The 18,144-nt window shown below is 50.4% G+C and overlaps 1 protein-coding gene across 1 annotated transcript in view; it reads left to right on the top strand.

The window, feature by feature from the left end:
- LOC112564005 overlaps positions 1 to 18,144 on the top strand; it is a 72,930-nt gene that overhangs the window by 39,547 nt on the left and 15,239 nt on the right. The window contains exons 37-44 of the mRNA XM_025238513.1: positions 2,409 to 2,947; positions 4,265 to 4,297; positions 6,336 to 8,955; positions 9,109 to 9,813; positions 10,036 to 10,741; positions 10,812 to 15,433; positions 15,556 to 17,136; positions 17,358 to 18,062. Of these exons, the coding sequence (XP_025094298.1) occupies positions 2,409 to 2,947; positions 4,265 to 4,297; positions 6,336 to 8,955; positions 9,109 to 9,813; positions 10,036 to 10,741; positions 10,812 to 15,433; positions 15,556 to 17,136; positions 17,358 to 18,062 (11,511 nt within the window). The remainder of the gene's footprint in view (positions 1 to 2,408; positions 2,948 to 4,264; positions 4,298 to 6,335; positions 8,956 to 9,108; positions 9,814 to 10,035; positions 10,742 to 10,811; positions 15,434 to 15,555; positions 17,137 to 17,357; positions 18,063 to 18,144) is intronic.

The raw sequence follows: 18,144 nt of genomic DNA, 5'->3' as shown, positions 1-18,144 counted from the left end.
TCGTCTACAACACCACCAGCAACGGGCACAACTCCTTCGGGTTCCTACAGCACCGACAACATCTCCAGCTACGTCGCACTCCCTCTTTCCACTCCCACGTCTTCAGTTACACCTTCATCATCAACTGCAACGCCTTCGACAAGCGTCACGTCTCCAAACAACATCACCACTTTCTACTTCCACACCCACCTCCTCAACACCTTCAGTGACGCCCTCGCCGCCACTTCATCAGGAACACCATCAACGTCTACAACACCGTCGTTCATCTACCTCTAACGCCTACAATATCCACTACGTCAGTATCTCAAACCACAACACCATCTACTACTACTCCTAACACTACCTGCTGAGTATTCCACATCTGTTTCCTTGTCGACAAACGTCTCCAACGAGCTTCAGCCTTCCACAAGTACAATATCATCCACAACGGATTTCTTCCACAAAAATCTCTACCTCCTCACAACCCTCCCTTCTCTACCTCACAGACGCTACTATCACCCCATCAGGTACCAACCACAGCTACATCACCATAAGCACGTCGGTCAGTAATCCTTCGTCTACGATATCATCAGTAACACCATCGTCATCAACATTTACAGCCACTACTTCTTCTACACCTACCACACCTTCATCAACAGGCACAACTTCTTCTATTTCTACTACATCTTCAATTATCGACAGCTACATCCACCGCCCTCTCCACGGCCACTCCTACCCTCACACCCTCATCCTCTGCAGAGACGCCCTCTACAAGCGTCACTTCTCTACACTTACGACATCCCCAACTTCCACACTGACATCCACCACTTTCCAGTAACACTTTCTTCGTCTACAACACCACCAGCAACGGGCACAACTCCTTCGGGTCCTACAGCACGCCGACAACATCTCCAGCTACGTCCACTCCCTTTCCATCCCACGTCTTCAGTTACACCTTCTATCATCAACTGCAACGGCTTCGACAAGCGTCACGTCTCCAACAACATCACCACTTTCTACTTCCACACCCACCTCTCAACACCTTCAGTAACGCCGCTCTTTCGCCACTTCATCAGGAACACCATCAACGCTCTACCAACACGTCGTCATCTACCTCTACGCCTACAATATCCACTAACGTCAGTATCTCAACACAGACATCAACCGATCTACTACTCCCTCAACACTACCTGCTGAGTATTCACATCTGTTTCTTGTGAAACGTCTCCAAGACTCAGCCTTCCTACAAGTAATATATCACAACGATTTCTTCACAATCTTTATCTTCCAAAATCTCCACTTCATACCTCAAGACGTTATTCACCGATAGTAAGAACAGCTACATCAGCAAAAGCACGTGTCAGTACTTCTCGTCTACGATATCATAGTAACACGATGTCAAATCAAATTTTAGCACCTACTCTCTTTACCATACCAACTTGCATCACAGGCACAATACTTCTATTTTTACTTACTTTAATATAGACAGCTACATCCACGCCGCTTCACGGCACTCTACCTACACGCCTCATCCTCTGCAGAGACGCCTGCTACAAGCGTCCTTCTCCTACACTTACGAAACATCCAATTTCCACTGACATCCACCATTTCTCAGTAACATTTCTTCGTCTACAACACCACCAGCAACAGGCACAACTCTTTCGGGTCCTTTTTCAACATCTACATAATCGCCATCGACTTCTACTCCTTTAACTAAACCAACTTGCTGCAGAAGTCCAACAACCCTTACAAGCACAACATATTCCACCCTTAAAACAACACCGTCTTCTACTTCTACGCCATCCTCAACCCCGTCTACGTCCCCTTCAACGATAACAACTACTTCACAATCAACAGGCACAACTTCTTCGGGTCCTACAGCACCGACAACATCTTCAGCTACGTCCACTCCCTCTTCCACTCCCACGTCCTCAGTTACACCTTCATCATCAACTGCAACGCCTTCGACAAGGCGTCACGTCTCCAACAACATCACATTTCTACTTCCACTCCCATCTCAACGTCTTCAGTAACGCCTCTCCACCACTTCTCCAGTAACACTATCAACATCTACAACACGTCGTCATCTACCTCTACGCCTACATATATCCACTACGTCAGTATCTCAAACCACAAAACACCATCTACTAGCTCCCTCAACACTACCTGCTGAGTATTCCACATCTGTTTTCCTTGTCGACAACGTTCTCAACGACTCAGTCCTTTCCACAAGTACAATATCATCCACAAACGATTTCTTCCACAAAAAATCTCTACCTCTCGCCAACAAACCTCTCCCATTTCTTACCTCACGACGTTCTTACTATCACCCATCAGTACCAACCACAGCTACATCAAACCCATAAGCACGTCGTCAGTAACTTCCTTCGTCTACGAATATCATCAGTAACACCATCCCCGTCATCAACATTTACAGCCACTACTTCTTCTACACCTACCGCACCTTCATCAACAGGCACAACTCCTTCTATTTCTACTACATCTTCAATATCGACAGCTACATCCACACCCTCCTCAACGGCCACTCCTTCCGTCACACCCTCATCCTCTGCCGAGACGCCCTCTACAAGCGTCACTTCTCCTACACTTACGACATCCCCAACCTCCACACTGACATCCACCACTTCTCCAGTAACACTTTCTTCGTCTACAACACCACCAGCAACGGGCACAACTCCATCGAGTACAACACCTTCAATTTCGTCAGCTACTTCAACTTCTGTGTCGACTACCTTAACGTCTTACGGAAGCTCCTCATCGTTTGTCAGTTCCTCTACAAGCTCTACCACAACGCCTTTTTCTGAAACACCCTCAGCGACTACATTATCATCTTTCTCAACGACAATTTCTTCAATACCTTCAACTCTTTCGTCCACCTTAACTCCAACTTCAAGTTCTTTTAGTTCAACTTCAACCTCACCTTTCTTATCTACATCATCATCTATTGGTAAGAATACCTATTTTGGCTGTGATTTAGCATTCTGTTATGACTAGCATGTTTTTTTCCTTCATGGTGATGACAGGTTTAATAATTTTATTTTGCATCACTTTAAAAAAAACTATTAATCTAGAAGTAATGTTAAAATTTTGTTTCGCACCAGCCACAATATTTGCATAGAACTGAAACGAAATTCTTCACAGACGCAAGCATAATTGTTTCTTATCTGTAATAAATCTAAGTTTCTGTCTGAAGCTACTATAGAGATATCTTATTAATGCAAGATTATTATTTCCTGGATACACAAACACACTTTCAGTCTAAATTAAGGTTTTGCTGACTAAATAAATTGCCAGAATTCATTCTTATAAAGTACAAAAACTAATTTTGTCTTTAAAATATGTCCTCATTTTAGAGATTTTTTTTTGTTTTTTATTTACTCAGTAATGTAAACACACAAATAACTGTAGTAAATAAAGTAGCTGCAAAATCATGTAAAAGGGTTTTACATGCATGCAATAATGATAAAAAGTAAGATGCTAAGAGAAACTCATTTCTTTTACAGCAGCTTGACGTCTTAAACGAGGCTCTCTTCAATGCAGAACTTTCCCATAACATGCTACATTCCTTAATGCCGTACCGTCAAATGCCTTATGAAAGTTGATGAAGTTGTGAAATAGAACCTGCTGATGCTTTTTTATATGCCACAGCTAAAATCTTTTCAACTGTGCTGCTGCCTGGACTTAAATCTGTTCTGATGCTAGCAGTTCCTTAACAGTGTTTTCTGTGAGAAGGTGCCTACTGCAATTTTGTTAACCTGTCTTGGTGAAGGTCTTAAAGTATCCAATAGTCTAGTAGGCGTTTTTGCCGGCCTATTTCCTCTCTATGCCGTGGCACTGCTCCTCAAAATGTATGTTATCTGCTTCATCTCCCTCCCATCTTCAAGGTAGTTCACTGCTGCATCTGTGCGGCTTTTTTCTCCTTTTTCAAAGCGCTCCTTAGGTCACAGAGATATAATCCTGAAACAGGGCTGATTTCTTTTTCTCTGCTATAGCGAGTCTTGTAGCCTTTGTTGGTTATTGTTTTCCCAAAGCCTGGCCATCTGACTTCCGCCAATCCCAGAGTTCTAATAACTTTAGTGCACGGGTGTAGTTTTACAGATGTTTCACGCTTCAAATGACGGTTCTTACCTGGATAATTTTTATCATTGGGTTGATTGGTTTTGATCTAATTATCACCTTACCCTGGAGCTTACGAACAGTGTACAAAAGCTCCATCTTATTCTTATGAAAACTAATCTAATAAAATACACATTATCTTTTTCAGTTTCAACCAGTTTTACCACTTCTGCGTCATCAGGTAGGCATTATCCTTATTTAAAACAATAAATTGGTAAACTTGTGACTGCTTTAGGAGGCATGATGCTAACTGTAACGTTTTACGAAAGAGTGTGTTGAATGTGTTTGCGAGCGCGTGTAAAACATCTGCATGTAAACCACGCTCGCCGCACTCTTTCACCTTTTTCAACAAAAAGGTCCGGCCAACGATTAACACATTTAATGTTTATGAAATTAATTAACGATGAGATGAGGATGAAACAAAATAAAAGGACGCTACTTCCCCAGCGTCAACCTCCTCCTAACTTTTCTCAGACGGGCTGGCGAGATCACTGACTAGACCAGCAGGTTAATCCACTGAATTACTTCACGCAGTTCGTGAAGCTAAGGAGAGATTAAAGCCGTATCAGCGAAGATGTTATATTCCGACTGAATTGATTACTACACCACACTCGGAATACACGCGATAATACTCCACTGGAAGAAACGATGGATATCCGTTGCAGGCAGTTAACCACACACTGTTCACTGACCACGGAGCTCTGCACTCTCCAACTGCTTGGTCCCGACTGTCCCGAGAAACGTTAGAATCACCTAGTTAACTCATCCTTTTTTCCCTCCTGACCAATCAGGCACCCCTAGCGACCAGGTAACTAGGACGACCTCCTAACAGACTTTCTTGGAGACTGTCTCAACCAATCATAAGTACTATATGGCTTCTCCATTGCCTACCGTCGCCCTAGTTACGCTGTGCTAAGCTGATTTACGTCATTCCATCTATGACGTAAGAAAATGAGTCATACAGAGCCGCGTCAGCGCTCGCGCGACTGCTCTTCCCCTGACCACAGGGAAAGTTAAAAATAAACATGAATCTAACTAGATTCGTCTCAATCGCGAATCGTTACACTAACAGCCAGTTTTGCTTGCTCATCAGAATAGTTGCAATGCAACTACTAAAATTTTCTTTCCAAACATCTTGCACTATCTGTATCAGGATTGAATAATCTACATGCAAATGCAAAGGATCCTTTTGTAAAGACGCTACCATCTCACACCATAATGATGTGCTCCAAGTCTTTTGTTGTTATTTCTTGAAAGTGACATACTGGAAACAGAAAGCCCTGTCACTTAATTTCCAATATTTTCCCGGAAGAAGAAAACAGCAAATCATACATGAACGAAACTATTCTTTGAGAAGGTTTTCCTGGCTGGCAATGATGATGCACTACACCACGTAACCACCTTCTCCAAATAATGTCAGGTCTTGGACTCAAGACGTCAGTAGAAATTTTATTCATCTATACATTCAACATCAAATGGAAAACACACCTTTGAAGAGCTTCTTTGCCATCAGTGACAGTGTCAGTGACATGTATAATGTCACATGGCACTGAAGGAGACTATACTAATGGAAGTTAAATCTCTAGGTAAGCAGTAGTAACGTTCAAAACAAATTCTACAAAGACCCGGTTTCAGAAAGCTCTCTCAGGACAAGCTTTTCCTTTCAGCAAACAAAAGCTAAGATATCAGCTCCAGCTTTATTTGGAAAGCCCTCAGTAACCTTCATAACAGGTGGACATTTTCGAAAGTGTCTGCAATTCTGCATTATGACAGGACAGGTATGTCCTGTCAGGAGAGTTTCCGACAACTTTTGTCTAGCCGCTGATTCTGTGAGCCTTCATGCAGGACCAGCCGTGCATTTTCTAAGCATTGCTGTGTGCTAATGAATAAAGATCATCATCTCCTCAATCTTATACATTACACACTGCCACTCTTCAATGATGTCAATTCAATAAAGCGCTGACTGAAACAAATCTTCATTGCAAAGTGAAAAGACATACAATAACTAAAACCTTCGAAATAAGATTCATCAGAAGCTACCCCTATATATTCAACATTAGAAAAAACCAAACACACAGACACAAGAAAATACTAAATTTCATAACAAAAAAGCAGGAATGCCTACCCTGATTTCAAATATGTTAAAAAAAATTACACTTTCTCAAAATGTTATAAAGAGTTATAATTTCAATAATTTGATTTCTTTTATCTTCTTTCAGAAGAATCTACCACAGAAACAACAATCGCATCATCTACAACACAAACAACACCGGAATCAACTACACAGAGAACAACGCAAAAATCAACTTCAGCTCCTTCCACATCTCCCTCTACTTTCACACCTACATCATCTACAGCATACATGTCCACCATTACGCCCCCTACCACTAAACCCTCCACGTCAACATCGTCATTCACCACAACTGGATCTACTCAAACTTCTACGGAATCAACAACATTGACAACGCTCTCACGTACGACATATTTGCTGTCAACGTCGTTGTCATCATTCTCAACAAATGAATTAGAATCGACTACACGTGGTGTTACATTCACAACCCCCACAACGTCACTCACCTCTACCACGCCATCGCCACCTTCTTCCCCATTAACGCCATCTTCACCCACCACACCTTCTTCCACCACACCTCCACCCACACCAACAACTCCTTCCTCCACTACATCGCCCACTTCCACACCATCTTCAACTACCACACCCACAGGCACCACGCCTTCTTCAACTTCAACTCCTTCCACATCGCCCACTACTTTCACACCTTCATCATCTACCACATCCGTTTCCACCATTACGTCACCTACCACGACACCCTCCACGTCAACGCCTCCCCAATCCTCCACGACCACGACTTCATCCACATCTCCCTCGAGCATCACAACTCCCTCTGGGCCAACTGCCACACCCACAGGTACCACACTCTCTTCACCGTCCTCGTCACCAACCACACCTTCTTCCACTACATCTCCAACATCCACTAGCACCTCCACCACCTCGCCCACGTCCACTACTACTTTCCCCACTACATCCTCCATTTCAACAACTTCCGCCACCACAATTTCAAGCTCTACAACACCATCCACAACCCCCTCGACACTCTTTGCTTCTTATTCCACCTCACCAGTCTCCCTCTCTACTTCGCCTTCAACAGCATCAACATCCACAACGCCTTCCTCGACGGTAACCCTAACCCCCACCACGTCACTCACCTCTACCACCACTCCATCCACTCCCACATCTTCCGTGTCCACACCTCCATCGTCTTCCACGAGCCCTCCAACCGGAACCACTTTGCAAACCTCCACAATCACGCCGTCCTCTACGATTTCTACAACTCCCTCCAGCACCACACCTACACCTCCATCGTCTTCCACGACCCCTCAAACCGGAACCACCCCGCAAACTTCCATCACCACGCCATCGTCTACGGCTTCCACATCTCCCATCAGCACCACAACTCAATCGTCCCCCACTACAACACCAACAGGTACCACCACGCCTTCTTCCCCATCTACGCCATCTTCACCCACCACACCTTCTTCCACCACACCTCCACCCACACCAACAATTCCTTCCTCCACTACATCGCCCACTTCCACACCATCTTCAACTACCACACCCACAGGCACCACGCCTTCTTCAACTTCAACTCCTTCCACATCGCCCACTACTTTCACACCTTCATCATCTACCACATCCGTTTCCACCATTACGTCACCTACCACGACACCCTCCACGTCAACACCTCCCCAATCCTCCACGACCACGACTTCATCATCTCCCTCGAGCATCACAACTCCCTCTGGGCCAACTGCCACACCAACAGGTACCACACCCTCTTCATCGTTCTCGTCACCAACCACACCTTCTTCCACTACATCTCCAACATCCACTAGCACCTCTCCCACCTCCACCACCTCGCCGACGTCCACTACTACTTTCCCCACTACATCCTCCATTTCAACAACTTCCGCCACCACGATTTCAAGCTCTACAACACCATCCACAACCCCCTCGACACTCTTTGCTTCTTATTCCACCTCACCAGTCTCCCTCTCTACTTCGCCTTCAACAGCATCAACATCCACAACGCCTTCCTCGACGGTAACCCTAACCCCCACCACGTCACTCACCTCTACCACCACTCCATCCACTCCCACATCTTCCGTGTCCACACCTCCATCGTCTTCCACGAGCCCTCCAACCGGAACCACTTCGCAAACCTCCACCATCACGCCGTCCTCTACGATTTCTACAACTCCCTCCAGCACCACACCTACACCTCCATCGTCTTCCACGAACCCCTCAAACCGGAACCACCCCGCAAACTTCCATCACCACGCCATCGTCTACGGCTTCCACATCTCCCATCAGCACCACAACTCCATCGTCACCCACTACAACACCAACAGGTACCACCACGCCTTCTTCCCCATCCACGCCATCTTCACCCACCACACCTTCTTCCACCACACCTCCACCCACACCAACAACTCCTTCCTCCACTACATCGCCCACTTCCACACCATCTTCAACTACCACACCCACAGGCACCACGCCTTCTTCAACTTCAACTCCTTCCACATCGCCCACTACTTTCACACCTTCATCATCTACCACATCCGTTTCCACCATTACGTCACCTACCACGACACCCTCCACGTCAACTTCTCCCCAATCCTCCACGACCACGACTTCATCCACATCTCCCTCGAGCATCACAACTCCCTCTGGGCCAACTGCCACACCCACAGGTACCACACCCTCTTCACCGTCCTCGTCACCAACCACACCTTCTTCCACTACATCTCCAACATCCACTAGCACCCCTCCCACCTCCACCACCTCGCCCACGTCCACTACTACTTTCCCCACTACATCCTCCATTTCAACAACTTCCGCCACCACGATTTCAAGCTCTACAACACCATCCACAACCCCCTCGACACTCTTTGCTTCTTATTCCACCTCACCAGTCTCCCTCTCTACTTCGCCTTCAACAGCATCAACATCCACAACGCCTTCCTCGACGGTAACCCTAACCCCCACCACGTCACTCACCTCTACCACCACTCCATCCACTCCCACATCTTCCGTGTCCACACCTCCATCGTCTTCCACGAGCCCTCCAACCGGAACCACTTCGCAAACCTCCACCATCACGCCGTCCTCTACGATTTCTACAACTCCCTCCAGCACCACACCTACACCTCCATCGTCTTCCACGACCCCTCAAACCGGAACCACCCCGCAAACTTCCATCACCACGCCATCGTCTACGGCTTCCACATCTCCCATCAGCACCACAACTCCATCGTCACCCACTACAACACCAACAGGTACCACCACGCCTTCTTCCCCATCCACGCCATCTTCACCCACCACACCTTCTTCCACCACACCTCCACCCACACCAACAACTCCTTCCTCCACTACATCGCCCACTTCCACACCATCGTCAACTACCACACCCACAGGCACCACGCCTTCTTCAACTTCAACTCCTTCCACATCGCCCACTACTTTCACACCTTCATCATCTACCACATCCGTTTCCACCATTACGTCACCTACCACGACTCCCTCCACGTCAACTTCTCCCCAATCCTCCACGACCACGACTTCATCCACATCTCCCTCGAGCATCACAACTCCCTCTGGGCCAACTGCCACACCAACAGGTACCACACCCTCTTCACCGTCCTCGTCACCAACCACACCTTCTTCCACTACATCTCCAACATCCACTAGCACCCCTCCCACCTCCACCACCTCGCCCACGTCCACTACTACTTTCCCCACTACATCCTCCATTTCAACAACTTCCGCCACCACGATTTCAAGCTCTACAACACCATCCACAACCCCCTCGACACTCTTTGCTTCTTATTCCACCTCACCAGTCTCCCTCTCTACTTCGCCTTCAACAGCATCAACATCCACAACGCCTTCCTCGACGGTAACCCTAACCCCCACCACGTCACTCACCTCTACCACCACTCCATCCACTCCCACATCTTCCGTGTCCACACCTCCATCGTCTTCCACGAGCCCTCCAACCGGAACCACTTCGCAAACCTCCACCATCACGCCGTCCTCTACGATTTCTACAACTCCCTCCAGCACCACACCTACACCTCCATCGTCTTCCACGACCCCTCAAACCGGAACCACCCCGCAAACTTCCATCACCACGCCATCGTCTACGGCTTCCACATCTCCCATCAGCACCACAACTCCATCGTCACCCACTACAACACCAACAGGTACCACCACGCCTTCTTCCCCATCCACGCCATCTTCACCCACCACACCTTCTTCCACCACACCTCCACCCACACCAACAACTCCTTCCTCCACTACATCGCCCACTTCCACACCATCTTCAACTACCACACCCACAGGCACCACGCCTTCTTCAACTTCAACTCCTTCCACATCGCCCACTACTTTCACACCTTCATCATCTACCACATCCGTTTCCACCATTACGTCACCTACCACGACACCCTCCACGTCAACTTCTCCCCAATCCTCCACGACCACGACTTCATCCACATCTCCCTCGAGCATCACAACTCCCTCTGGGCCAACTGCCACACCCAACAGGTACCACACCCTCTTCACCGTCCTCGTCACCAACCACACCTTCTTCCACTACATCTCCAACATCCACTAGCACCCCTCCCACCTCCACCACCTCGCCCACGTCCACTACTACTTTCCCCACTACATCCTCCATTTCAACAACTTCCGCCACCACGATTTCAAGCTCTACAACACCATCCACAACCCCCTCGACACTCTTTGCTTCTTATTCCACCTCACCAGTCTCCCTCTCTACTTCGCCTTCAACAGCATCAACATCCACAACGCCTTCCTCGACGGTAACCCTAACCCCCACCACGTCACTCACCTCTACCACCACTCCATCCACTCCCACATCTTCCGTGTCCACACCTCCATCGTCTTCCACGAGCCCTCCAACCGGAACCACTTCGCAAACCTCCACCATCACGCCGTCCTCTACGATTTCTACAACTCCCTCCAGCACCACACCTACACCTCCATCGTCTTCCACGACCCCTCAAACCGGAACCACCCCGCAAACTTCCATCACCACGCCATCGTCTACGGCTTCCACATCTCCATCAGCACCACAACTCCATCGTCACCCACTACAACACCAACAGGTACCACCACGCCTTCTTCCCCATCCACGCCATCTTCACCCACCACACCTTCTTCCACCACACCTCCACCCACACCAACAACTCCTTCCTCCACTACATCGCCCACTTCCACACCATCTTCAACTACCACACCCACAGGCACCACGCCTTCTTCAACTTCAACTCCTTCCACATCGCCCACTACTTTCACACCTTCATCATCTACCACATCCGTTTCCACCATTACGTCACCTACCACGACACCCTCCACGTCAACTTCTCCCCAATCCTCCACGACCACGACTTCATCCACATCTCCCTCGAGCATCACAACTCCCTCTGGGCCAACTGCCACACCAACAGGTACCACACCCTCTTCACCGTCCTCGTCACCAACCACACCTTCTTCCACTACATCTCCAACATCCACTAGCACCCCTCCCACCTCCACCACCTCGCCCACGTCCACTACTACTTTCCCCACTACATCCTCCATTTCAACAACTTCCGCCACCACGATTTCAAGCTCTACAACACCATCCACAACCCCCTCGACACTCTTTGCTTCTTATTCCACCTCACCAGTCTCCCTCTCTACTTCGCCTTCAACAGCATCAACATCCACAACGCCTTCCTCGACGGTAACCCTAACCCCCACCACGTCACTCACCTCTACCACCACTCCATCCACTCCCACATCTTCCGTGTCCACACCTCCATCGTCTTCCACGAGCCCTCCAACCGGAACCACTTCGCAAACCTCCACCATCACGCCGTCCTCTACGATTTCTACAACTCCCTCCAGCACCACACCTACACCTCCATCGTCTTCCACGACCCCTCAAACCGGAACCACCCCGCAAACTTCCATCACCACGCCATCGTCTACGGCTTCCACATCTCCCATCAGCACCACAACTCCATCGTCACCCACTACAACACCAACAGGTACCACCACGCCTTCTTCCCCATCCACGCCATCTTCACCCACCACACCTTCTTCCACCACACCTCCACCCACACCAACAACTCCTTCCTCCACTACATCGCCCACTTCCACACCATCTTCAACTACCACACCCACAGGCACCACGCCTTCTTCAACTTCAACTCCTTCCACATCGCCCACTACTTTCACACCTTCATCATCTACCACATCCGTTTCCACCATTACGTCACCTACCACGACACCCTCCACGTCAACTTCTCCCCAATCCTCCACGACCACGACTTCATCCACATCTCCCTCGAGCATCACAACTCCCTCTGGGCCAACTGCCACACCAACAGGTACCACACCCTCTTCACCGTCCTCGTCACCAACCACACCTTCTTCCACTACATCTCCAACATCCACTAGCACCCCTCCCACCTCCACCACCTCGCCCACGTCCACTACTACTTTCCCCACTACATCCTCCATTTCAACAACTTCCGCCACCACGATTTCAAGCTCTACAACACCATCCACAACCCCCTCGACACTCTTTGCTTCTTATTCCACCTCACCAGTCTCCCTCTCTACTTCGCCTTCAACAGCATCAACATCCACAACGCCTTCCTCGACGGTAACCCTAACCCCCACCACGTCACTCACCTCTACCACCACTCCATCCACTCCCACATCTTCCGTGTCCACACCTCCATCGTCTTCCACGAGCCCTCCAACCGGAACCACTTCGCAAACCTCCACCATCACGCCGTCCTCTACGATTTCTACAACTCCCTCCAGCACCACACCTACACCTCCATCGTCTTCCACGACCCCTCAAACCGGAACCACCCCGCAAACTTCCATCACCACGCCATCGTCTACGGCTTCCACATCTCCCATCAGCACCACAACTCCATCGTCACCCACTACAACACCAACAGGTACCACCACGCCTTCTTCCACCACACCTCCACCCACACCAACAACTCCTTCCTCCACTACATCGCCCACTTCCACACCATCTTCAACTACCACACCCACAGGCACCACGCCTTCTTCAACTTCAACTCCTTCCACATCGCCCACTACTTTCACACCTTCATCATCTACCACATCCGTTTCCACCATTACGTCACCTACCACGACACCCTCCACGTCAACTTCTCCCCAATCCTCCACGACCACGACTTCATCCACATCTCCCTCGAGCATCACAACTCCCTCTGGGCCAACTGCCACACCAACAGGTACCACACCCTCTTCACCGTCCTCGTCACCAACCACACCTTCTTCCACTACATCTCCAACATCCACTAGCACCCCTCCCACCTCCACCACCTCGCCCACGTCCACTACTACTTTCCCCACTACATCCTCCATTTCAACAACTTCCGCCACCACGATTTCAAGCTCTACAACACCATCCACAACCCCCTCGACACTCTTTGCTTCTTATTCCACCTCACCAGTCTCCCTCTCTACTTCGCCTTCAACAGCATCAACATCCACAACGCCTTCCTCGACGGTAACCCTAACCCCCACCACGTCACTCACCTCTACCACCACTCCATCCACTCCCACATCTTCCGTGTCCACACCTCCATCGTCTTCCACGAGCCCTCCAACCGGAACCACTTCGCAAACCTCCACCATCACGCCGTCCTCTACGATTTCTACAACTCCCTCCAGCACCACACCTACACCTCCATCGTCTTCCACGACCCCTCAAACCGGAACCACCCCGCAAACTTCCATCACCACGCCATCGTCTACGGCTTCCACATCTCCCATCAGCACCACAACTCCATCGTCACCCACTACAACACCAACAGGTACCACCACGCCTTCTTCCCCATCCACGCCATCTTCACCCACCACACCTTCTTCCACCACACCTCCACCCACACCAACAACTCCTTCCTCCACTACATCGCCCACTTCCACACCATCTTCAACTACCACACCCACAGGCACCACGCCTTCTTCAACTTCAACTCCTTCCACATCGCCCACTACTTTCACACCTTCATCATCTACCACATCCGTTTCCACCATTACGTCACCTACCACGACACCCTCCACGTCAACTTCTCCCCAATCCTCCACGACCACGACTTCATCCACATCTCCCTCGAGCATCACAACTCCCTCTGGGCCAACTGCCACACCAACAGGTACCACACCCTCTTCACCGTCCTCGTCACCAACCACACCTTCTTCCACTACATCTCCAACATCCACTAGCACCCCTCCCACCTCCACCACCTCGCCCACGTCCACTACTACTTTCCCCACTACATCCTCCATTTCAACAACTTCCGCCACCACGATTTCAAGCTCTACAACACCATCCACAACCCCCTCGACACTCTTTGCTTCTTATTCCACCTCACCAGTCTCCCTCTCTACTTCGCCTTCAACAGCATCAACATCCACAACGCCTTCCTCGACGGTAACCCTAACCCCACCACGTCACTCACCTCTACCACCACTCCATCCACTCCCACATCTTCCGTGTCCACACCTCCATCGTCTTCCACGAGCCCTCCAACCGGAACCACTTCGCAAACCTCCACCATCACGCCGTCCTCTACGATTTCTACAACTCCCTCCAGCACCACACCTACACCTCCATCGTCTTCCACGACCCCTCAAACCGGAACCACCCCGCAAACTTCCATCACCACGCCATCGTCTACGGCTTCCACATCTCCCATCAGCACCACAACTCCATCGTCACCCACTACAACACAACAGGTACCACCACGCCTTCTTCCCCATCCACGCCATCTTCACCACCACACTTCTTCCACCACACCTCCACCACACCAACAACTCCTTCCTCCACTACATCGCCCACTTCCACACCATCTTCAACTACCACACCCACAGGCACCACGCCTTCTTCAACTTCAACTCCTTCCACATCGCCCACTACTTTCACACCTTCATCATCTACCACATCCGTTTCCACCATTACGTCACCTACCACGACACCCTCCACGTCAACTTCTCCCCAATCCTCCACGACCACGACTTCATCCACATCTCCCTCGAGCATCACAACTCCCTCTGGGCCAACTGCCACACCACAGGTACCACACCCTCTTCACCGTCCTCGTCACCAACCACACCTTCTTCCACTACATCTCCAACATCCACTAGCACCCCTCCCACCTCCACCACCTCGCCCACGTCCACTACTACTTTCCCCACTACATCCTCCATTTCAACAACTTCCGCCACCACGATTTCAAGCTCTACAACACCATCCACAACCCCCTCGACACTCTTTGCTTCTTATTCCACCTCACCAGTCTCCCTCTCTACTTCGCCTTCAACAGCATCAACATCCACAACGCCTTCCTCGACGGTAACCCTAACCCCCACCACGTCACTCACCTCTACCACCACTCCATCCACTCCCACATCTTCCGTGTCCACACCTCCATCGTCTTCCACGAGCCCTCCAACCGGAACCACTTCGCAAACCTCCACCATCACGCCGTCCTCTACGATTTCTACAACTCCCTCCAGCACCACACCTACACCTCCATCGTCTTCCACGACCCCTCAAACCGGAACCACCCCGCAAACTTCCATCACCACGCCATCGTCTACGGCTTCCACATCTCCCATCAGCACCACAACTCCATCGTCACCCACTACAACACCAACAGGTACCACCACGCCTTCTTCCCCATCCACGCCATCTTCACCCACCACACCTTCTTCCACCACACCTCCACCCACACCAACAACTCCTTCCTCCACTACATCGCCCACTTCCACACCATCTTCAACTACCACACCCACAGGCACCACGCCTTCTTCAACTTCAACTCCTTCCACATCGCCCACTACTTTCACACCTTCATCATCTACCACATCCGTTTCCACCATTACGTCACCTACCACGACACCCTCCACGTCAACTTCTCCCCAATCCTCCACGACCACGACTTCATCCACATCTCCCTCGAGCATCACAACTCCCTCTGGGCCAACTGCCACACCCAACAGGTACCACACCCTCTTCACCGTCCTCGTCACCAACCACACCTTCTTCCACTACATCTCCAACATCCACTAGCACCCCTCCCACCTCCACCACCTCGCCCACGTCCACTACTACTTTCCCACTACATCCTCCATTTCAACAACTTCCGCCACCACGATTTCAAGCTCTACAACACCATCCACAACCCCCTCGACACTCTTTGCTTCTTATTCCACCTCACCAGTCTCCCTCTCTACTTCGCCTTCAACAGCATCAACATCCACAACGCCTTCCTCGACGGTAACCCTAACCCCCACCACGTCACTCACCTCTACCACCACTCCATCCACTCCCACATCTTCCGTGTCCACACCTCCATCGTCTTCCACGAGCCCTCCAACCGGAACCACTTCGCAAACCTCCACCATCACGCCGTCCTCTACGATTTCTACAACTCCCTCCAGCACCACACCTACACCTCCATCGTCTTCCACGACCCCTCAAACCGGAACCACCCCGCAAACTTCCATCACCACGCCATCGTCTACGGCTTCCACATCTCCCATCAGCACCACAACTCCATCGTCACCCACTACAACACCAACAGGTACCACCACGCCTTCACCCACACCAACAACTCCTTCCTCCACTACATCGCCCACTTCCACACCATCTTCAACTACCACACCCACAGGCACCACGCCTTCTTCAACTTCAACTCCTTCCACATCGCCCACTACTTTCACACCTTCATCATCTACCACATCCGTTTCCACCATTACGTCACCTACCACGACACCCTCCACGTCAACTTCTCCCCAATCCTCCACGACCACGACTTCATCCACATCTCCCTCGAGCATCACAACTCCCTCTGGGCCAACTGCCACACCAACAGGTACCACACCCTCTTCACCGTCCTCGTCACCAACCACACCTTCTTCCACTACATCTCCAACATCCACTAGCACCCCTCCCACCTCCACCACCTCGCCCACGTCCACTACTACTTTCCCACTACATCCTCCATTTCAACAACTTCCGCCACCACGATTTCAAGCTCTACAACACCATCCACAACCCCCTCGACACTCTTTGCTTCTTATTCCACCTCACCAGTCTCCCTCTCTACTTCGCCTTCAACAGCATCAACATCCACAACGCCTTCCTCGACGGTAACCCTAACCCCCACCACGTCACTCACCTCTACCACCACTCCATCCACTCCCACATCTTCCGTGTCCACACCTCCATCGTCTTCCACGAGCCCTCCAACCGGAACCACTTCGCAAACCTCCACCATCACGCCGTCCTCTACGATTTCTACAACTCCCTCCAGCACCACACCTACACCTCCATCGTCTTCCACGACCCCTCAAACCGGAACCACCCCGCAAACTTCCATCACCACGCCATCGTCTACGGCTTCCACATCTCCCATCAGCACCACAACTCCATCGTCACCCACTACAACACCAACAGGTACCACCACGCCTTCTTCCCCATCCACGCCATCTTCACCCACCACACCTTCTTCCACCACACCTCCACCCACACCAACAACTCCTTCCTCCACTACATCGCCCACTTCCACACCATCTTCAACTACCACACCCACAGGCACCACGCCTTCTTCAACTTCAACTCCTTCCACATCGCCCACTACTTTCACACCTTCATCATCTACCACATCCGTTTCCACCATTACGTCACCTACCACGACACCCTCCACGTCAACATCTCCCCAATCCTCCACGACCACGACTTCATCCACATCTCCCTCGAGCATCACAACTCCCTCTGGGCCAACTGCCACACCAACAGGTACCACACCCTCTTCACCGTCCTCGTCACCAACCACACCTTCTTCCACTACATCTCCAACATCCACTAGCACCCCTCCCAC

The sequence above is a fragment of the Pomacea canaliculata genome, linkage group LG5 (assembly GCF_003073045.1).
Source record: "Pomacea canaliculata isolate SZHN2017 linkage group LG5, ASM307304v1, whole genome shotgun sequence".
NCBI classification, from domain to species: domain Eukaryota; kingdom Metazoa; phylum Mollusca; class Gastropoda; order Architaenioglossa; family Ampullariidae; genus Pomacea; species Pomacea canaliculata.
This window is presented reverse-complemented; position numbering and strand designations above follow the sequence as displayed.